Genomic DNA, 23,274 nt, shown 5'->3' on the forward strand with positions numbered 1-23,274 from the left:
CATCCTCTGTAGGACTGGGTTGCAAAAATATTTCTCCTTGTAAACCAAATCTTTGAACCGTGTGCAACAAAGAAGTCAAGATTTACCCCTACGGAAAACGTTTGGTTCTATGCTGCCCATGGCAATAGTCTTGTTTTATGGTTTTAACTTTCTTATAAACTGCCCAGAAAGCATCAGTGACTGGGCAACATAAAAGCGTAGCAAAGAAATAAAGAATAAAAATGCAACACTCTCTAAAGGAAAGTGTAAAAGTGGGAATAAAAGAAATGGTTCAGTAAACCCCATGTTTGGAATTTAGCAAATAAGAAGCGGCTGGAGATGCTGTCAACTCAGAAAGAAAAAAGGTAAGGGAAGCAATGGTAATACATACCATTTCACAAGCCACCTCCTCTGGGACATCTGTTTCCAAGTTGAAGCTGAACTCAAGGGCTTCATTATCTTTGTGCTTGCCTTTCAGCTTCTTGGGATCCTCTACCCAAAGTCTCAAAGCCAGGGAAGAATTCAGTCCGTCATCATCCTCTGCCAGTTCCACTCTAAGTCCAGTGTCCTCAGCAAAGAAGGCATGATTCAAAAGGTCTTTGATGGATAACCTGGCAACAAAATAATGGGCAATCACAGAGTGTCTTATGATACCCACACCCAGTGCTGGATTTACATATAAGCTAAACATGCTATAGCTTAGGGTCCCACTCCCTTGGGAAATTTAAAGGGGGGGGGGGAGAACGGGATGTACATTTCCAAAACAAAAACAAAAAAAACAAAAAAACAACTTACATACAGCAACAGTGTTTTGTGTTGTGTATGGACCTGTTAGGTCCATAAAATTACCATATAGCATATATTCAACACAAAAAACAGTGACAATTTGTTGTTGACAAAGGACAGCTGAACATATAAAGGGCCCCATCAGTAGCTTAGGGCCTCATCAAACCTAAATCTGGCCCTACCCACACCAGTGGTATAACTGACAACTGGTGGGTTGCTTTCATCCCATATTAAAGTTCCCTGAGGGACTTCTGTGATAGGTGTTACATTTATTTATCCAATAAGTTTATAACTCACCTATTCAGCACACAAAAAACAAACAAAATTTAAAAACAAGAACAATTGCTTAAAAACTGACAAACCGCATTTAAAAACAATAAAATTGGACAGCCAGCATTACTAAACAAAAAGTTTTAAAGATCCAATTAAAGACAGATACAAGCTTCTCTGAGACAGAACTGCATCAACATCTTGCTATACGCACCACATGGGCACTGTTCTACAGTTTAAGCACTTAGCAGTATTTCAGGGGAAATCAAGCAGACACCTTAATTTCTCTTCACTCAAGACCATACTGTTGCAGGGAGGGGAGAGAAAGTGAAACAGTAAAAGCTTCCCAGTTTTCTTCGAAAGGCATTATGCAGGTGCTTAAAAGCACTATGCAAAGCTGGAATGTTTTGCTTAATCAGGTTTTTTGTTGCCTGTACCAGCAACTCCCTAGTTAAACTCACAATGACCACCCCTTAAATTTAGGGTGCACAACTTGGAGTGAGGAAGAGCACAATAAAATAGACCTGCTCACCTTTCAGATTTGTTTTGTCGAATGCAACCTTCAATGATCTCTTTCACTTCTGGATCAATAACCTTGTTAAAACTGGCAGGTTTAATGCCCTAGGAAAGAAGTGATGAATAGAAGTGATGTTAATAGATAATACCCAGCAGGAGTTCTCTCCATTGCCGCTACACAGAATTATGGAAAATCCCCAACTACTCTTCCAAGCAACCTAAGTTAGTACAGTAGATCTTAACCATATAAACCCTTATCCTGAAGACATTCACTTGGAAATAAGTCACAGTGAATACCACCCAAATTACTTGCAAACTGCAGCCATTCTCCTTTTCTTAAAATCCCTGCTTTTGCTTCTAAACAAAATCAAGCTGGATATCCAGGCTTTATATAATATGCCTTGTGAAAGGGGTCAAAAATCATTCTAATTCATTTGACTAATCTCTTCTTACCCTTATCTGGCCATTCTCAGCCAGAAATAAGAACTTTTCTCTCCTGTGCATGAAACTTAACCTAATAAAGAATAAGCTACACCCCAATGTTGCTTTCTTTGAGGACACAGAACACACAAGTGTCCTGCAAAATGTTTTTGTCACAAAGCTGAGAATCTTTGTCTTCTATACCTCTAAAGTGTCTTTCCAGGATGTATCCTCAACTCCTGGAAATTATAATGTAGTGTACAATCAAGGAAAGTATCAGTTTCATCATGGAGAAACATAAATATCATCAAAACTATCTGAGTACTCTGGCTAGTATGCTAAAATAATATTGTACTCTGAATGTACATATAAAAAAACTACATTAGGCAATACCCAGAAGCAGCTCCCCTACCATGAGACAAAGTGAAGCAGCTGCTTCAAATGTTTGGTTTTTGGATGCCATTACAGGCAGCAGAGGGGGAAATGAGAGCTCAGGCCCACAAGGCACAATTCGCCAGGAAGAGCAAAGCACTGTAGAAATAAAAAGCTGTGCAAAAGCACAGTAGCTCCTGTTCATGACAATACAGTTTGCACAAGACAACTTCTCAATAAATTGCATCCATGTTAATTAGTAGAAAGAGAGTATCATTTGGATTTTCCTTCTGTCCCATCATTGTGTTTTGACCTAGTCCTGGCCAACCTTTATTGCCAAGTGGGAAAATACCATAATATGGTAAAGTGTGAAAACTGCAACTACTGGTAACTTGAGGGAGCACCTTTGGCAATGACAGACAGAATCCTTGTGATTTTGCTATTAAATACTTCCACAAAATCCTTCTCTTCTGATCTGTTTTCACACACACACACACACACACACACACACACACACACACTGCACCGACCTTCAGTGTAACTAGTTCATTACAGCTACAGAACAAGCCACACACATTAGCCAGAGAATAAATGCATGGAAGCTATTTTTGATGTCTGAATGAACACATCATTTGAGTTGCCAGTCTGACTATGAAGCTGGGAGGAAAAGATTATGCAGGGATTGACACTTATGCAGCTCAATATTGTTAACTGCCCTGTGATCCTCAGGTGAAGAGTGGCATAGAAATTAAATAAATAAATAGACAAAGTTTGGTTAAGGAACCATCCATTCAATTTTTGGCCTAAAATAAGCAAGCTTACCCTTGCATATTGTGCCATCTGAACACCAAACAGTAGTTAAACCTCTTCTGCAGATGACACACCTGAAACTATCAGTCACTCTAGAAAAAACTCAGCAATGTCTAGATAAGTCCAGGCTAAGTTTAGCAGCTGCTTTGCAGGGCAACAGGACTAGCATTAGTTCTGAATAATTGGCTTAGTTGCCTTAAGCTCCCAATATACAAGTTTACCCTAACAAAGAAGTTACATTTACACCTACACTGGTGACTTTTCGGTAGATTTGAGCTGCGTTTTGGCATTCAGAATATGGGTATTCAGAGGTCGCCATCTCCAGCATACACATTCCAAAAGCATAGACATCAACAGACTCATCATAATGTTCTTCATACATCTCAGGAGCCATAAATTCAGGAGTTCCTGGAGAAAAAGTAAAAAGAAGCCAACGTTTTTCCACATTTTGGACTGCTGCAGTCCACCAACAAGCATTTTGCAAGTGCTGCTGCTTTCCATGCAGTAGCATCCTATATACTGTTATAGATTTGGTGGGGGGGGACTCCCCTAAACCCTAGAAATTAATAAATGGTAGGATTTCGATTAACGGGGATATGTATGAAAGTACAAGCTGCAGAACTGTGCCAGACAAGGAATCCCTGGACTGGCTTATGCAAACCAGCCTGGCAAGCCTGGCAAAGAGCTAATCTGTTAACATGGCAAAATGGGTTGATGGGCTATCTGAGAAGAGTCCATTGGCCTGGGGAGATAGATGTTGCCAAGGTGATGGGGTGTGTGTTTGAAGAGACAGGAAAAGGGAGTCTTTAGCAAGCTGTTCCGGGAAGAAGGAGGAAGAAAGACGGGGATCCATCTTGGGCAGGCAGGCTGAAGGCTGGCTGGGAGATATGCCTTAGATTCCATGGCTGCACTGCTGTGGGGGACAAGCCCCTCCTGAAATGACCATGGTGTAAGATCTGGACTCCCTCCATGCAGACTGAAGCTGTAAATAGGTGAATATGTCTTAAAGCTACGACAGTCCCCGCCGTGTCTCAATTCTCCAAAGGAACACAGACCCTAGGTGAGTGCCTGGAATCCTATGGACTCTTGCTACTGCTCAGCAGAGAGAGGGAGAGGCACCCAACTTTTGTAACAATACAAAATAGCAAACGTAATCTCTGAATGTGGATCCTTAGATAGCCAAACTGCTGCATTTCACACAAAAGAGGGAGATACTAGCTGTGGGGAAACAGCAAGTATGGAAAACAATAAAAAAACCTAATAACAAAAATATATGAGGAGGTGAAATTAATTCAGTAACAACCAAGTACACTGTACTCAGTTGACATAGAATGCTAACTGACCATTAGAAGGAGGGACCAAAAAATTACAGGAGAAAGATGGAATAGAACATCCCAAAAGACAATATGACTGCCTAGAAAAATTTGCTGCAGATCCCTCCTGTCTACCCTAATTCTGCATATTCTGACTTCCTGAAAAACCCCAAGGAGAATAAAATAAAAAGAAACAATCAGACTTCTATTCTATCAGAACCTCTAGCATTTGAATTAGGCATTTGATGAGCAAGTACTTAGAAACAGAATTCTTTCACTCCTTACTTTGGAATACCCTACATAGCAAGGCCCAGGTGGCTCCATCTATGGTGAAGGATCAAAGTTCAATGGTAGAGCATCTGGTTTGAATGCAGAAGGCCCTAGATTCAATCCCTAGTATCTCCAGGAATGACTGGGAAAGATTTCTTTCTGAAATGCAGGAAAGCGACTGCCAGTCAGTGTAGACAACACTGAGAAAGATGGAACAATGGTCTGACTCAGTATAGCAGTTTCCTATGTTCCTTCCTATGTTTCACAGTACGGACCTTTGGGGACTACGCCAATTGAATCATGGTTAAGGGCTCTGTTATGGGATGCGGGTGGCGCTGTGGGTAAAACCTCAGTGCCTAGGACTTGCTGATCGTATGGTCGGTGGTTCGAATCCCCGCGGCCGGGTGAGCTCCCGTCGTTCGGTCCCAGCTCCTGCCCACCTAGCCGTTCAAAAGCACCCCTAAGTGCAAGTAGATAAATAGGTACCGCTTTATAGCGGGAAGGTAAACGGCGTTTCCGTGTGTGGCGCTGGTGCTGGCTCGCCAGTGGAGCTTCGTCATGCTGGCCACGTGACCCGGAAGTGTCTTTGGACGGTGCCGGCTCCTGGCCTCTTAAGTGAGATGAGCGCACAACCCTAGAGTCGGTCACGACTGGCCCGTGCGGGCAGGGGTACCTTTACCTTTACCTTTACTAAGGACTCTGTTATTAGTGTGCTTAGTCTTGTTATTTGTTTGGATTTATGTTTCACATGTATTCAAACTTTTGTTAGCTGCCTTTGATTTGTGTGAACAAGCCAAGAGGCTTCAACCTAGCAAATGGCCCTTGAATGAATTCATGCAGATGAGTAACCATAATATGGCAGCTCATGTATTAGGGTCCACCCTTCAATCTCTAGATTTCAGTTATGAGGCAGCAGAATTTGGGTACTGAATTTAGGACCTAAAACCATTACACTGGAGTGTTTTAGAAATGTTTTTCATTCATGGTCAAAATCTTCCAGTGGATCAGAAACATTACACTGGAACAAGTCAAGAGGCAGACTTTAGGAAGCCTGATCTTGAACTCTTTATGCGCTATAGCAGTAGCACTGCTTAGATACAATTGCAGGTTCCAGTCTCTACTGAGGACAAAGAGAGACACACCACAAGTGACTCTCCAGTGGAGTACACAAACACACTATATTCACCAATGACACTCTTAGCGAACGATGTGCGCATTAAGGTGGCCAGTCCCAGATCACCAATCTTCACTGAACCAGTGGGCCCCGTGATGAAGATGTTGTCACATTTCAAATCACGGTGGATTATAGGAGGGGTCCTTGTGTGCAGAAAATGCAGCCCTTTCAAGATCTGTCGGCACCAGCTCCTTAACACCTTTGGCTTCATGACTTTGAAACGCTTTAAGTACCTATGAGAGAGAACACCACACCGCAGATGTTAACCACACCATCAAGTTAATCAATTTGCATAGTGCTTTCAATCAAGTTTTTGTGGAATTTTACACTGACACTTCAGTGATTCTGAGTAATATTCCAATAATATTAATAAGTTTTTGTGACGTTTGGGTTCTGCAGGATATCATTTATGAGCAAGGGTTCCATAAATGAAAAATAATCACTGGGTTAGAATACCAAAAGATAAAGAGGGAGTCAGCATACTACAAGGAAATCTGTCTCAACTGTTTATAACAATCTTATCTAATGTGCTATATGTGGGCCTTAGAATAATAGAATTGTAGAGTCTGAAGGGACCCCAAGGGTCATATAATCCAACCTCCTGTAATGCAGGAATCCTGTCAACAGCTGTCCCTGAATGGGCATGACCCACCAACAACCAGACACTGACCTATGGCACCACTGTCTTGTGGAAATCTCAAGTGATCCATCATTTGACTGCCCAATTATTAATTTGGACATGCAGGTGTTATTGTATTAATACAGTGCTTACATGCAGAAATCTGTGCTTACAAACAAAAACTGGAGTTTTTGGTGGACTATCTGCTCCCTCACATGTAAATCCACCTCTGCATTATCATCATCTGCAGGCCCTGCTTCCAGGGCCCTCCCCTCACTCCTACCCCAGCTCAGAAGGAAGGTGGGTGGCTACTCGAGTCAGGACCTTTTCTGCTGTGGCACCTAGACTTTGGAATTCCCTGCCCAGCTATACATAGTTGACAAGCACCCACTTTATGACATTTTCAGTTCCAATTGAAAAGGTCTCCCATGCCTTTGAAATCTATTAAGCATGATTTAATTTCGTTTGTTCTCTAGCTATCAGCAGCATTCTTGGTTTTTGCTTCTATTACAAATTGTGCCTTTGATTGTTACATCCTGAGCCATTCAGTTCTCTTGGAGCTTAACAGAAGGCCCATTGATTTATACATCTCATACAGTAACTTATTGATGAGCTATAGGCCTTTTCACAAGGGAGACCCACCATAAATTTGAAATTTCACACAGGTAAACTCACAAGTTCTCTTTTGGGGGGGGACTTATAAATTCAAGTAGTAGCATCAATGTAAAAATGAAGTTATTTGACATTTTAAATTTATCTTAACAGCCTTAATTTTTGCTGAACAGTTTTCTACCCCTGGGGGTGGGAAAGTAGTGGTAGAAATTAGAGAAGGATTAGACGAAAATTACAGAATAGGCTTCCATCCCTCAGTCATACATTCCATCTTTCTTGTTACATTGTGTATTCCATAATATTCTTTTACACAGAATTTCTACATAGTCAGAAATGCTTTCTCAGCCCCAGTACAAAAATCCCAGCACATTTTCTTTCTTTCCTGATTATAACCAACTCACATAACGTATATGATCTGCCAGCTTGAAATCAGTAATCCCTAAAAATCAGTTAATTGCAGCAATTTTGCAATTTAGTTGATCTTCACTGCTGCCATGGAACACTGACTCAAGAGACTTCTCAGTACACTCTCCTATTTCTACCCCCATCCCACCCCAAAGAAAACTTAACCATCAATGCTAACTACACTGGTTATAATTTCTATAGAACTTTAAAAGGCTTATTTGTATTCAGTTTTTGTTTCTTTTATTCCACCTATCATATAAGGGTTTACTCAAGGCCAACCAATGAGTCTTGTGGCTTTACTGATTCTGATTGCCTCATATTCAAAGTCAACACTGTTTAGTGCACCATACTGACATGAAGCAGATTTCAACCACACAGATTAATCAGCAAACCACCATGCCGCAGTTGGGTAGCAAGATATTTACATATATCCCATATATGCCATATATGGCACAGCTCTGGTGCCAAGTGTCTGAACTTTGATGTGTCTGGTCTACGATACAACCACATAATGGGGGAGTGGGTGAAAACAGTCCCAGCAGGTGTGAAAATACATTTTTAAAAAAACACTATATCAAATTTGTGAAAGAAAAAACATACGTCTTCAGTGTTCCAGATGTCATCAGCTCAGTTACCAATACAATGCACTTCTTTCCTTTAACAGTTGATTCCCAGGAATCATAAAATCGGACAATGTTAGGATGTTGCAATCCCTTGAGCATCTCAGCTTCTTCTTTAAACCTCTGCTGCTCAGCTTTGGTCAGCTTCCTGTCCTAAAATGAAGAAAAGATGTACAAAGAATCACTATATTATGTTGTGTAAGCAATATCATGCATCTAATTAAACTTATGCTACAATAAATTTGTTAGTATATCGGGTTCCACAAGACTCTTTCTTGGTTTTGTTGTAGCTGTTATTCCTGGTCTAGGTTGGTCAAGTATGGGTCACACTGCTGTTTTAAACACTCAGTGAGAGAGACACCAAACACGAGTGATAAAAGCAATGGGTGATATCCAACAAAGCAGTTCAATTAACAGAAGGTCTTCCCTTTGTGAAACAGAAGAGAATCTCCTCCCCTTCCCTCTCCCCCTACACACATACACCTATGCCCTCCCCTTCCTCTGTTCTGGATTGTGTGAGGAAATCTAGAACAGGTTTAGGGAGGAGAGGAAGGGGGAACTTAGAATGCACCTCTAGAAGTCCTACAGTATTTCATTGGATACTGCCCAATGAATGGATATAGCCATAGTCAGCAAAAAGAATGAAAAGTGCTGCTTCTAGAAATTCTAAGCTTCTAGAAATTTGTTTCGTGGGGAGCATTAAAGTAAGAAAAACATTCAAGAAAGTTTTCCCAGATGCCTTTGGTTTTTACACACTTGCAGATTATATATACTAAGCAGGACCCGACTGGCTCCCTGATATACTAAAAAAATGAAGGCTGTGACGCAGCTTGGAAGCTGATTTGAATGAACATGGCAGAAGACTCCCCGCAAGTCTGCACGATTTCAGGTAAAAGCTCCTTCTTTGGTTTACTCAATAGTGGCAGTGATGGCAAAGAAACATTATTTCTCCAACACTGCTGCATCCTCACAGTGTCATCCAGTGGAGGTCCTTCTGGTGGCCTAAGGCCTTCTCCAGCTTGGCCAGGGATATGTGAATAAATCCTCAAGAGGCTCATTCTGACACATTGTGGTGCCTGTCATTTGAGGCCCTTCTCTAGCTCCCCCCCCTCCAATTTCGGAGGGTAGCAACAAGAGAATGGGTCTTTTCTGTGATGGCTCCGATTGTGGAATGGTCTCCCCAGAAAAACTCCCCTGATGCCATCATTATATGTCTTTAGACACCAGGAAAAAGCATTTCTCTTTACCCAGGCCTATGGCTATTAAATGATCTATGGCCTGTAAAAGTGTAGGGAAAGAGGAGTGTTATTAATATGTTTGTTTTACGATTAGGCTGGCTGTATGCTTTTTATCGTTGGTGTTTTGTAGTGCATTTCTGGTATTGTGCACCATCCTGGGATCTTTTGATAAAGGGAGGTATATAAATCGTCATCATCATCACCACCACCACCACCACTTTGAGAATAGAAACCACTCATATTTGCCTTGACTTGGTCACCAGGGAAGGTAACCAGAGCACACGTAAGCTTGTTTCATTGGATGAATTTCAGCTGCTGGACAGAGTCCTTGGACATACAACCTACCGTATTTTTTGCTCTATAAGACTCACTTTTTCCCTCCTAAAAAGTAAGGGGAAATGTGTGTGCATCTTATGGAGCGAATGCAGGTCGCTTTCGCTGCGCAGCGACCCCTCTTGCTGTTCTGGCTTCTGAGATTCAGAATATTTTTTTTCTTGTTTTCCTCCTCCAAAAACTAGGTGCGTCTTGTGGTCTGGTGCGTCTTATAGAGTGAAAAATATGGTATATACTTAACCCTTTGCTTTTCTTGGCTCATAATATCAAGGCAGGAAGAGATTGGACCAACACTTCCTTCAAAGAAGGGCTTCTCCAACCACCCTAAATGAAGAAGTTTTGCAACTCATCCTGAAAAATTCCCCTCTAGACCTAGTTGCGAATATTCCCTTCCTACCCCAAGTGCTTGAGTGGCAGGTTGCTGTGCAATCAGTTTCCTGGATGAGACTATCTAGGTCTATTTCAGTCCTGTTTTGTTCTAACACAGAGGTTGCTGGTCATTTTGGTGGATGAACCATGGAGTGATGCCACTCATCTGGAAGTCAAAATAAGTGATTTTAATACGTGCTGAGTTCAGAACACTTTATATCAGTACCAGGCTTCTGATGATCTCTAACCTCCTTCAAGGACAAATGCAGCAAACTCAGCTCAACAGAACAAAACACTAACTCAACAGAGGATTCTGTGTTTAAGAGGAGGGTAAAAGTGTAAGATGTGCCTTGGGCTACGTTTCAACCTACTTCTGCCTTTATGATCTAAGTATTGAATCAAAATAAAACAGTTATGAATGCTGACCTAAGTTATACATAGGCAAATTATTTCCTTTTTCCTGCTACCGAAACTTCCAAGTTGCCTTAAACCCAAACCAAACATTCAGGCAAAGAGGACAGACATGTACAACACACACACACACACACACACACACACACACACACACACTTTTAAGAGAACTCTCTCTTTACAAATAAAATACCACAAAATGCATCAGCCCTACTCAACATGACGGCAAGTGAGTGATTGTAAGTTAACAATCCCCTTTAATTCCTTTGGCTGATGCTCAGTTAGCATAAATTTGGCAGCACATATATGCAGCAAAGCCAGGAAACACAATGAGAAAGGGAAGGAGCAATAATGAAAGGGACAGATGCCAAGAGGATGCAGTCTTCCCTCCACCCCCAACAGCCCAAGGAGAAGTGGGCACTGCTGGCCTCTTCACATCTGATGGGGCTCTGAGCAGCCACTTCGCTCAACACAGTTCTACAGGAAAGACAAATCAAGGATCTCCGAACAACTCAATTGTTTTATGTGCCTATGTTCAAGTGATCAGCAAGTAACAATTTGCAAAATTAATGATGATGGGTGATTTTGCAAAGCTGCAAACATTTTATTGTTTCCTTCAGGCTGGTTGAAATGCAACTGATTATAGAGTAATTGTATTTGATGTTATTGACTTAATGCAACCAATTAAGTCATGCAACTTAACAGCTTGCAATAAGAGCTGTTTGACAGTGGAACGGACTCTCTCAGAAAGTGGTAGACTCTTTCCTTGTACGTTTTAAAGCAGAGGTTGGCTGGCCATCTGTCAGGGATGTTTTGGTTGAGATTCCTGCATTCTTTGGGGGGTTGGACTAGATGACTTTCAGCATCCCCCCTAAAATTCCATAAAGAGATACTGTTGACACAGAAACTTGAACTCATGACATATGTAGTGCACCCAAAAAAAAAAAAATCCCACACAAACGCACATTTAGCTTGGGGAGGAGAAAGAATATATTTGTACTTGCCATTTATTTTCCATTGACAATAGTGAGTTTTGAATAGCATTCAGGAATCGGACACCATCCTTTTCCCATTGGTTCACACAAACTGAACTGGCATCAAAGGTCCCACCTAAAACTGCACTCCAAATTCATGCTAGGTTAATTTACAACAAGCAAGCTTTGTTTCAAATGGAACCTTTTGTTAATTGGTCAATTGCTGACTGTCAACAATTCAGTTCCTGGTTAAACAGTTAGCTGATTATCCAGAATAACCACTGAGCCATAAGTCAAAAATTAGGATGCAAAAGACAAATGCCATTTTTGGCTATGCGATCAGCAGAACCATCAACGAAGTTCAATGTGGTGCTAAGTGAAAGTCCCTTAGCCCTGTTGCACTAGCAGAATGGTTCTATTTTATAGTGTGCCTATGTTTATGTTCTTCTGTCCCTTGGACACCTGCTAGGTGACAAGCGACTAAGGAGTCAAATAAATAAAATAAATAAATAAATGGGAAGGTGCAAGAAGTCAGCATGGTTCTTGTGACTGGTTGCACAACAGATGACTATAGCACAAATACTTCCTGTTGCACAACCAGTTTCACCAACTTCTGCTAGTGTAATAGTTGTGATGGATTTTATTTTGCCAAACCATGATTCTCACCCTTATGCTAGCACAACAGCCTTTGTACTAGTGGTCAGAGAATGTGAAATCTGGACTATCATTTGCAAGACTCAGGAAAAGTACATAAGAACAGCCTGCTGGATCAAGCCAATGGAACATCTGTCTAGTTCAGGATTCTGTTTTCAGTGACCGACCAGATGCTAAAGGAAAGCCTGTAAGAAAGACCTGAGCATGATAGCATTCCCCAGTTGTGATTCCCAGCAATTGGCCTTCAGGGGCATACTGCCTCCAACTGAGGAGGTAAAACATAGCTAGTAGCATTTCACTGAGCACTAGCAAGACCTCACATGCAGTGCCATGTTCAGTTCTGGGCATTTCTGTTCCATGAAACATTAAGCTGGAAATAATTTAGAAAACAGTAAGTTTAGGTTAGAAAGCACACAGCATGAAGAAAGTTTGAAACAGCTCATTATATACGGCCTCAAGAAAAGGAGGCGGGGAGCTAATATGAGAGTTTTACAGATGTATCTCAAAAAATGAAAAACAGGGAATTGTTCATCCTGCCCAGAAGACAGGACAAGAAATAACCTACTGTAAAGTAGAATAAAGTTACATATTAGAAACAGCTTGCCAAATTGAAGAGCAGTTATCCTGTGGCATGAGGTACAGAAAGAAGATATGCTGTCTCCTACCTCAGAAATTAAGGCAGGCATCAGCTGGGGGTGTTTTATGCTTAAGATGGTTGGACTTCCTACTGTATAATGTCCTCACTTAGTTATAGAAAGGTGTATATGTTAGTGGGTGTCATGCAACAAAGTGCCTTGCTGAGACTACTCACTATAAGCTAAATATCCCCACTAATGCACTCCAAGCAAGCAGTTAAGCAGGTTTATCCATCCATAAACATAAAAATGGTTAATTGGCCCACCAAGAAATCAAGCCATTAGCAAAACAGGCACTGGAACAGGAAACTTTTCTGCTTCATTGAACTATATAATATGCTAATTTCTTTCCCTCCCTAACAACAGCATAGATTTTAAAGCCTTTGTTTGTTTTGTTGTTCTTTTTAAAAAGGTGACAAGTTACAATGGCAAATTATCTGTTCCCAACCATTTAGAGACAGTTTTATGCAAAATCTATTAAATTATGTAATGTTCTTATGCTTCCCTTTCTTAACTTATGCAATTGTCATTTTTTACAGTAGGTTTTAATCCCAAAGTCTCTTCTGTAGTTTAGCTGTCCAGGGTCATCTTTTATTTTCCATGACTAAATAAAAGAAACATATGCTTACTTAGCAAAAGAGGTCTCTTGTTCACTTATATAAGCCCACTGAGCTACAACCTCTTTGGAACATGGACCAGTGTTTGCATTTACACAGCATGTGCAATAATGATTAATGTGATAGTTCTAACCATTAGAAACTAAAAACAATCATATACACTTTCAGCACTCACTAACCCCAGTATGCAGAGCCATCAAAGCTTCACAAGAGTTTTACAGAATTTTTCCCTCCATTTTTTGCAGATAGTTGAAATGAAGGGCTGCAAATGGTTAAAGAATGCCACCCATGCTAATATAGATTTCTGCAGAAAGTGGGAAGTTAGTCCAGATCTTTCAATTTCTTTCATATATCATCTTCTCTTAAAAGCTGGCCCCAAGAAATAGTACAGAAACTGCAACATAGCCAGTCAGTTTGGGCTTATGTCATCAAATCTAGCCTTTCTACTGCAAAGCTGTGCAATCCAAGCTAAGAACAGAAAGCCCCTGGGTGGCTTTGCACATGTAACCATATAGCACCACAAATCCTGGCTGTATTGGCTGACTGGTCAACAGAATAAAGGTAAAGGTAAAGGGACCCTTGACCATTAGGTCCAGTCATGGATGACTCTGGACTTGCGGCACTCATCTCACTTTATTGGCCGAGGGAGCCGGCGTACAGCTTCTGGGTCATGTGGCCATCATGACTAAGTCACTTCTGGCAAACCAGAGCAGCACACAAAAACGCTGTTTACCTTCCTGCTGGAGCGGTACCTATTTATCTACTTGCACTTTGTGCTTTCGAACTGCTAGGTTGGCAGGAGCAGGGACCAAGCAACGGGAGCTCACCCTGTCGCAGGGATTTGAACCGCTGACCTTTTGATCGGCAAGCCCTAGGCTCAGTGGTTTAACCCACAGCACCACTCGCATCCCTTATGGTCAACAGAATACCTTCCCATAAATCACTCCATGTCTGCCAGCAATTACAATCCATACAGATATTAAAATCTGTAGGGAGCAGCTACATACATTGTTCTACTCTTGATAACTACCATTACTGCTTTAACCAGCTTATCTGAGAATTAAGCAGACCTCTGTCACCAAACTTTCTTTTTCTTCCACATAAGTGTCTGATGCTTTGTAAGACATCCCAATGTCAGTCCCTCTTTGCAGTTGCAAAGACAAAACTTTTCCAACAGCTTTGGGACAAAGACAAAGAGCCACTGTTTACTTAAGTGCTGATCACCTGCCTATGAAGCCAATTTCCATGACTAGTTCATTTTCTATGTTTCCTTTTTGTTGATTACCTTTTAAAATGACTGATGTTCCAACATAATCTCTTACCTTTTAATAAGCCAAAATAAACAATAGTCTAAATGGCACTCAGAAGATCTGATAGCTGTTTAATATTGGAGGGCAGAAGGGCAAACATTTTGCCTGGCTTAAAAAATATAAGCGAATGGAAGATGGGGGCCATATAGGCAACTGATGAAAAGCAGAAGGTACTTATGCTTGTAAAGTTTTACATTCATCTTCATTTTCTAAAATTAAAGATTTGCTTTCCTTATTCCATGTGGTCAAATATCTCTTTAAATGTAGTAAAATAATGAATTTATGGCCTTGTTGGTATTGCTATCAATTATATGATCTATCCTTACTGAATCCATGTTTTGAGACCATATACTTTTTGAATCAATTTCTCATACAAGCACCTCTTAACTTGCAGGGGGGTTATGCTGTGGGGATATTGCCTAAAGCCAAAATTGTGTATAGTCAAAACACGTTGGCTTCCAATTGGATTCAGTGGTGGATAGGACTGCTAAAGTCTCTTTCCACCTCTTTTTGATTTTTTTTTTTTGTTCAGTGTGCAAAGCTGAACGTGCACAAGTTAAATGTGCATAAATTGCAAGTAGAAAAGAGAACACTTTTAATTAATCTGATCTTTTATTGAACCAACTTCCTGTTGATAAAGAGCTCTAAGTAACTGGAAGGTATGCATGTGTCTTCAACAACAGAAGAGAATCTAATAAAAAGAATCATTTTATCTGTTTTGTATTTCTCATTTTACAGTGCCAGTGAAGTGCTTCACTCGGGGATAAAAATTACCAGACACAGGAACCAATATCGGATGCTTCCGTTTAGCAAGACCAAAAACAGTTAAATCTGCCATTATGTAGAAGGCAGAGGTTTTTTTAAAAACAATGTGAAAGCAAAGAATTCCATGCTAAATAGATTGCAAAAAACAATGTGAGCATAGTGGCCAGCTGCAAACGTGCACTAGAATTACGCGTTTAGCTGTTAGTGCTGCTGCTAACCAAAGCTTTCAGAGGGGAGAGCAACCTTCATGCTGTTCCTACATGACTTTTTTTTCTTATTTAATTTCCAACCAACAGGGATGTAATTTCCTTTTGAAAAGACATACACTTGCTGGAAAGAAGCACTAAGAAGTTGTTCCAATGGGCTGGCACTCAGTTCCAATACTTATGGCAGTCATTCATAAAGGAAGACAATCAGGTCAAGGAGAGCCATTTCTCCTCACACTGCTGCCTCTGTCTCCCTCCGTAGGGAGTCACCTGCCGCCACCACCACACATCTCTTCCTTCTCTGGGGAGCAGCAGGAATTCTGTACGCTGTGCCTTTCACTCCCACCTCAGTGTCTTCTGAGATCTGCAACCACTGTTCTTGCTCCTCTGGCCAAGAATCAGTGTCCGAGGTGAGGGCATGAAATTGATTTTGTAGTTCTGGAGATACAGTATGGCTCCTGACAGTCAATTTAAATAAGGCATGAGTGATGACGCCCAGGGGTTGTATTCAACAAATTTTCATTCAGAGTAGATCCACCATGACTAACTTAGGTCCATTAATTTCTTGCACCTACTTCATATAGAGGTTAGATGAATACAACCCTAAGTTTCCCTCCCACAAAAGAGGCACCATTGGCATATCAGCTTAAATTGGGCAAACTCTGCCACCTGACCATCCAGATCAAAGCCAGGTCCAGGAGCATTCCCAGGCTGTGGACCTGATTTTCCATGGTCTAATCCCATCCCAAACTAGCTGCATCACTATCCCAGGATTACTAGTCCTATCAGCCAAAAACACCTCTATCTTGTCTGGATTAAATATCACTTAGACAGCTACCACCCAGAAGTTGATTAAATCCCAATTTGTTAGCTGATGTTTGATCCTACACACCAGCTCAACATGCTCTCCTTGATAGAAAAGGACATTTAGCTTACTGATGACTCCACGCCCCCAACTCTTCAGACAACCCCTTCCAGTTATGTAGAAGCTGCCTTGCGGGTTTTGTTGAAAGGTGTGTGTGTGTGTGTGTGTTCATTCTTTTATTTATAAATACATATATAAATAAACCAGTAGAGGTTAGTGCTCACTGAGACTGATAGGGCAGAAGGTAGGGAGGTAGACATTACGTGGAGCCACCACAGAAAAGTCGCACCTATGCACCACCACCCTCTGAACTTTTTCAGGGTGACATAATTAATCCGGAAGTAATGAATTAAGTGGAGTGTGTGAAGCAAGGATGGATGGAACACACATTTCATTCTCCCTCCCTCCCTCCCATGTTGTCTCTAAGTGACTGTGGTTATGTGCATCTTTGGAACATGAAAAATAACAGTTGCTATGGTGACCTGTCCTTGGGATCACAAAGGGCAGGAAGAGTTTAAAAAAACTTATTTTAATATATCCTGCTTATTGAGGAACTTCCTCCACAGAGCAGTTTATTATTTCCAATAAAAACCAACTCTACCTGTTAATAAAATATAAAAATACAATGCAGCTAAAAAAAAGTGATGGAAAAATGCATTGAAAAGTGTGGGAGAGCAATCATTTGATGCAATGTCATATAACCTCTATGCAAATCAATCATTCAAAATGAATGCTCAATAAACAGCCCATCTCATCTAACCTCCCCCCGAAAATGTGCAAACAAATCGGGACAAATGCTCAATAAGCAGGCTATCTGGAAGTGATCTAGGTCTGACATTCATGTATAAAACATCTTTTAATCTTGTCAGTGCTGGGATGTATATTTGACTTAATTACTTCCTTACCTGCAATGCACACAAGGAAAGAGGAATTAGCATGGAAAGTTTCTGGGGCAAACTTCGAGATGGATTTAAAATAGATTCTGACAGTAAAGTGGGCAATGAGTTATTACGGCTGATAAAGTTAAAGCAACCCCAGCAAAAGCTTAGCAGATGCAGTCTAGCATGAATCATCTCTAAGCCCTAGAATGATCACAAGTACCAAAAGATTTGACTAAAGGTTATGCAGCACTTCTCATACTGCACTTTTCAAGAAGCCTTACATCTTCCTGCAAATATGTCATCCACTTTTTATTGATGGGGCACAGAAAAAGGATACATTCCAGTCACACAGCAAAGTAATAGCGAGTCCAAGAATAAAACCCAGGTCTCCTGACAATGTTCTACCCTCAAACAATTTGGGCACCGATAGCAAAAGCATTCTTCACAGAGAGGTGGCCAGCTATGGAATCTGCTACCACAGCAAGAGTTCAGAGCTAAAATGCCTTCATCTATATTTTAAGAAAAGAGCCTATATAAGCTTTGCAGACCAACAATACTTGGAGTTGATTCACAACCAAGATCTGGGGTCAAACACGTTCCTTAAGCTTGAGGGCCAGAATTTACTTTCATTCAGTAATTAATGAGTTTAAAATATAGCTTTTTTCATAAACACAATAAGTTTAATTCTGATGCTTCCAATAGAGCTTACTTTGAAATAAATATATTTAAAAGTAGGTCTAAGTAACAAACATACCAACTGAAATTCTCACATATTGTACCAGTATTTATTGTTTTGATATTGTATCCAAACAAACAGCCCTGCTAAATTACTCTTTTAATGTGCTCAGGACAATGCTAGAGGATGGAATATAGATTGCGGTGCTGGATCAATGAATGTTGTAACTGATAAGGCTACAAATATGGCACAGCATAAGCTTTGCTTTAAACTCAGCCAGCACTCACTGCAGAGGAGCTGTTTAGATGCATGGCATGGAAAATTCTGATGAGCTTAGGCTAAACTAGCTGGGGAGGAGATTAAACCAATTATTAGGCATTCAGTAGTTATTCCACCACCCACTGATGGGTATGGGGGGGCGGGTGAGGGAACAACCACACACTGTTTTTTGAATCATAGCTACTCAAATCAATTTTCCATTACAAAGAAAATGCAAGCAATGACCTGGCTTGCTTTAAAATGGTACTTTCCCTCTGAATGGTCTTTCTAATGCATTCACCTGCTATTCACATAATATGCTTAGTCCTCTATTACAGTCTATCTGTTCCAAAGCAGGACAACTATGGGGGCACAACAGAATCAGAGAGTTGGAAAGTTGGAAGGGACCCCTGAGGTTCATGAGAGCCAGTGTGGTGTAGTGGTTAAGAGAGGTAGTCTCGTAATCTGGTGAACCGGGTTCGAGTCTCCGCTCCTCCACATGCAGCTGCTGGGTGAACTTGGGCTAGTCACACTTCTTTGAAGTCTCTCAGCCCCACTCACCTCACAGAGTGTTTGTTGTGGGGGAGAAAGGGAAAGGAGAATGTTAGCCGCTTTGAGACTCCTGAAGGGGAGTGAAAGGCGGGATATCAAATCCAAACAAACTCTTCTCCATCTGGTCCAACCCCACATCCAGTTTATTATTACAGAACAAGTAAATAAACTACCTTTGACAACAGAGATGCCAAACATTATAAGACTCCTGCTGGATCAGGGCCCACCTAGTCAAGCAGCCTGTTTCCCAGAGTAGCCAAGTATCTGTTTCCAAGAAATTTGCTAGCAGGCAACAGCTCTCCCACTTTCCTTCAGCAACAGGTTTTTGAACCTGGAAGTTCCTTTAAGCTATAATGGCTAATAGCCTCTGATAGGCCCATTCACCAGGAATTTGTCTAGTCCCTTTTTAATATCCTCACTCCAAAGTCTATTTGTGTCTTGTTTGCTGCCACCTCCAGAATGCTTTGCTGGCATAAGTGAGTAGAATGGCAAGATGTAAAGAATAGAATTTCTGCATCTTTCATTGTTTTGAGTTTTTGGTCATCCCTGCTCTTTCCAAAATGCCACCTTTTACACACAACTATTAAAGTTACAGGCTGCCCCCCCATCAAGTGAATAAATAAAAATACTTTAGTAAATGTAGAAATAATCAGGATATTTGAAATTGAAATTCTCGCGGAGGTCATTTGGATGACGTATGTTGTGGCGCTTTCTAGCGATGCAACTGTCAATCCAACTAAGCAATAGGCGTGGCTTCTGCCAACTGACCAGTCACATCACAGGTAATTTGGTTCTGGAAGCTTCTAATAGTTTCCAGCATTTTCTCCTGAAAGCAAGCACCTGCAGGGCCTGCGTAGAAACAAATGGAAGTTTCTCACAGGCTATTTATACCGCAGAAAGCCCTCAGGCTTTGTCAATGATATAGTTCAGTTTATTCAAGTTCAGAATTCAGATCAGTGAAGAGTTCATAGCTTACGTTTGTTGTTGTTGCGGTCAGAGGGGGGATGTAATTTAAAGTAATTTTAAAGAACTGTTGTTGAGACATTTCATTCTGAATCTGCTAGACAGAGCCAGACAGAGGATGATGGCAGATGGGTGCCCTGCCCCCCCCAATAAATCCTGGCTACGCCCATGGTTACAGGAACCTTTCCCTTTTTAAAAAACTGGTCATCCTGTGGCAGGAATATTGTCTGAAACTTGGCAAAGAGCACTACAAATGAACTGCACACAAAAGGTTTCACCTGCATTTGGAAAAAAAGCATCTTGTGACACTCACACCAGCCATAAAACCACAGCCCACTTGCAGCTCTATCTTATTGACAAGCATAGCAACCAAGGGGCAAATGTGGTGGTGCTTAACAGACGTGGAAGGAAGCAAAGACTTAAGAATGAATGTGGACACATAGGCATGAGCAACATCAGCAGAACTACTGGCTGTAAAGAGAAGTGAGTGACAACACTAGACCTGGAGAAGAAGCAGCAAATTTTTAAAGAACCCAGACGTAGCTAAGAGTGCTCCCCTTATGTTAATGGACTTCAGCTCCCATCTGCCTCAGGCAGCACAGCTAATGGTTGGAAATGATAGGAGTTGTAGTCCAACAACATCTAGAGCACACCAATTTGGCTACTTCTGCATCATTATTCATCCATCCCTCAGCAATGTTTCCATACACATGATGCCAACATTTGATGAGGCCTTTTCCTAAAATAATCCTAGGGACAAGTTCTATCTGAATAGGACAGAACAGAAGTGGAGGAGGAGGCAGGAGCCTAAAGTAAGGGTCAAGATATAGCAAAGGACAGAAGCTATGGAACCAAGAGATGGATAGAGGGCAAAAACAAAGAGGGCAAGGGAAAGAAATGTATGCAATGTCTAGTTGAGAATGGAAATTGAGGCAAGCACTTTCCTGAGCAATTAGTGTATACTCCAACTTTATGGCCACATTTCAACATACACTTCCATCACTGGGAGAACATCCCACTAAGATAATAGTCTGAAGGTACATGATACTTCAACTCCTAAATTAGAGGAAACCACCCATTAATAGTGTCTGCTTAGGAAACCACTCAGAAACCATATGTAAACCATGTATTTATAAGCAATTATTTCCCGTGCTTACTTATAAATAAATATTGATTAGTCAGTTGGTTTGTGAACTGGTGAAAAAAAGAAATTCCTTGCTATCTGAGATACTCACAATATTATACATTATAAAAGTCTGTATGAAGTAATACCAACTCAGGTGAGATCCTATCATAGGGAAGGAATGTAGCCAAGGGGTGCTGAAATTCAGTGCTTTAAAAAACGTACTGAAGCCACAACAAAACCCAGTTCTGTTGACAATTTGCATAAATTTACTTAACATGTGTACTTTATTTGGTGCAGTTTATTTATTTGGGAGGGGGTAAGCACTGCATGATTGGATGTTTTCCCAGTTTATGAACTGAGTAAAAGGTGTCAAAATTGTTAATACTTCAGAAGTGGCAATGAAGTGCAGGAGGCAGAAGTAGTGGAAAGACCTGTGGCCCAACAATTGCAGATTATCTCTGGCTTCTAAGAATTTAGCAGAAATAGCAATACAGTGGTACCTCGGGTTAAGTACTAAATTCGTTCCGGAGGTCCATTCTTAACCTGAAACTGTTCTTAACCTGAAGCACCACTTTAGCTAATGGGGCCTCACGCTGCTGCTGTGCCGCCAGAGCACGATTTCTGTTCTCATCCTGAAGCAAAGTTCTTAACCCGAGGTACTATTTCTGGGTTAGCGGAGACTGTAACCTGAAACGTCTGTAACCTGAAGCATATGTAACCCGAGGTACCACTGTATATTTTTATCTGTAACAATGAAGACTAGTAACTTGTTCTTTTAAAAAATGCAAGCCAGCTTTCTCAAGATGCCATACAAGTTGCTAGTTCCTGCATTAGAAGCCTCTGCAGTATGACCACTCTAGCCATGTAGGTTTCTGGATATCCCAAAATGTACCTCTCAAAAGCTGGACAAAGTTAGCCCTTCTGAACACCAGACAGACACATGAATGACCGATGGAACTCATCTACACTAACCTGCAATTCACACCAAGCGACTTCTACCCAGGTTTCTGTGTCCAGGCCCTTGAACACTGTTTTGAAGGCCCCTCTCCCCAGCTCAATGTCGAATTTCAGAAACCTTCCTCCAGGCGATGTAGCCACAGCCTTCATCTCGGCCTCCTCTTCTATTTCTTTCTTGGTTCTTTCCTTAGAAACTTCCAAATTCACCTTCGAGCCATGCTCACATCTGGCCTCCTGGCCTGCCACCAGACCGCTGGAAGAAAGATGAGCCACCCTCTGGTCACCCACCACAAACTGCTCCTGTTCATCCTTTGGAGTGGGTTCCAAGGCCTTTTCATCCTCCATTATCTCCACACTCTTTCGGAAAAACCTTTTCCTCTCTGTAGTTGCCCCAGAGGCAGGTGTGTTGACATCCTCTTTGGTCCTGGTCTCCATGGTCAAAGGGGCAACAGCAGAGGAGTCCCTACCTTCCATAGAGACTCCATCAGGTTTCTCTGATTCCTCTGTGCTGGCTGATTCACCAGAGTCCGTAGCCATGACACAGCAGAGCCTTGACACTTGGATATGTTAAGTGTTTCCCTTCCTCTTCACTTCAGGCACATCATGAGTAACGGCAATGTTACCAGGACTTATTTCCTCTCAGATTATCATAAGATTCCCATGGCAACCTGTAACAAGAAGGAGGGGAGGGAAAACAGGATCATTTTAGAAAGTGAAATACGAAGCAGCCAGCCACCAAAAACGCAGCTTTCACTTAATTAATCTGGTCTTCCTTAATCCTAGCAACACAAACCTGTTTGCTCTTCCTCTTTTTTTGCTGAAACTTTATTATTGCTTTAAACTCAATGAGAGTTACATGCAATATAGATCAAATCATACACAATAATGGCTTCAATATATTCTGTTACATCAAGTATACAGATGTATACTGTATACAAAAGCACTGATTGTTTGACGTACAAAAAGAACTTGCTGACCTAAGTATCTCTCCTCCCCTCCTACTCAACTATTGTAAATTAGTTCACTCAGTTGCCAAAGCCGAACTAATGCTAACATTCTCAAATACACCTTTCCTGTTGGTCATCTCTCACTTTATTATTTGTATTACAAAGTACTGCATTCACCTAAACAAATATCAAAATTCCAATTCTTATTGGATGCTTAGAAAGGCCAGTGAATATTGTGGCCTCACACTATATAAAAACATTTTTTCAAGCCTACCTCCATGCAAAAAACTTTCAAACAGAAAGAAATTAGGAAGTATGTACATACACACACAGGAATCATGTTGCTTTCACTGGGTCATACAAGGGAGCAA

At 41.1% G+C, this 23,274-nt stretch overlaps 1 protein-coding gene across 50 annotated transcripts in view; it reads right to left on the reverse strand.

Annotated features, from left to right (window-relative positions):
- The window catches only part of WNK3 (WNK lysine deficient protein kinase 3), an 83,819-nt gene that overhangs the window by 48,301 nt on the left and 12,244 nt on the right, over nt 1-23,274 (reverse strand). For all 50 annotated transcript variants that reach the window (XM_083718098.1, XM_083718087.1, XM_083718077.1 and 47 more), the window contains 6 exons: nt 21,972-22,624; nt 8,147-8,319; nt 5,923-6,143; nt 3,404-3,561; nt 1,568-1,656; nt 371-590 (listed from right to left, as the gene is read on the reverse strand). In XM_083718098.1, coding sequence (XP_083574224.1) covers nt 371-590; nt 1,568-1,656; nt 3,404-3,561; nt 5,923-6,143; nt 8,147-8,319; nt 21,972-22,493 — 1,383 coding nt within the window. In that variant the 5' untranslated portion in view covers nt 22,494-22,624. The remainder of the gene's footprint in view (nt 1-370; nt 591-1,567; nt 1,657-3,403; nt 3,562-5,922; nt 6,144-8,146; nt 8,320-21,971; nt 22,625-23,274) is intronic.

The sequence above is a fragment of the Podarcis gaigeae genome (assembly GCF_964106915.1).
Source record: "Podarcis gaigeae genome assembly, chromosome: 17".
Lineage (NCBI taxonomy): Eukaryota > Metazoa > Chordata > Lepidosauria > Squamata > Lacertidae > Podarcis > Podarcis gaigeae.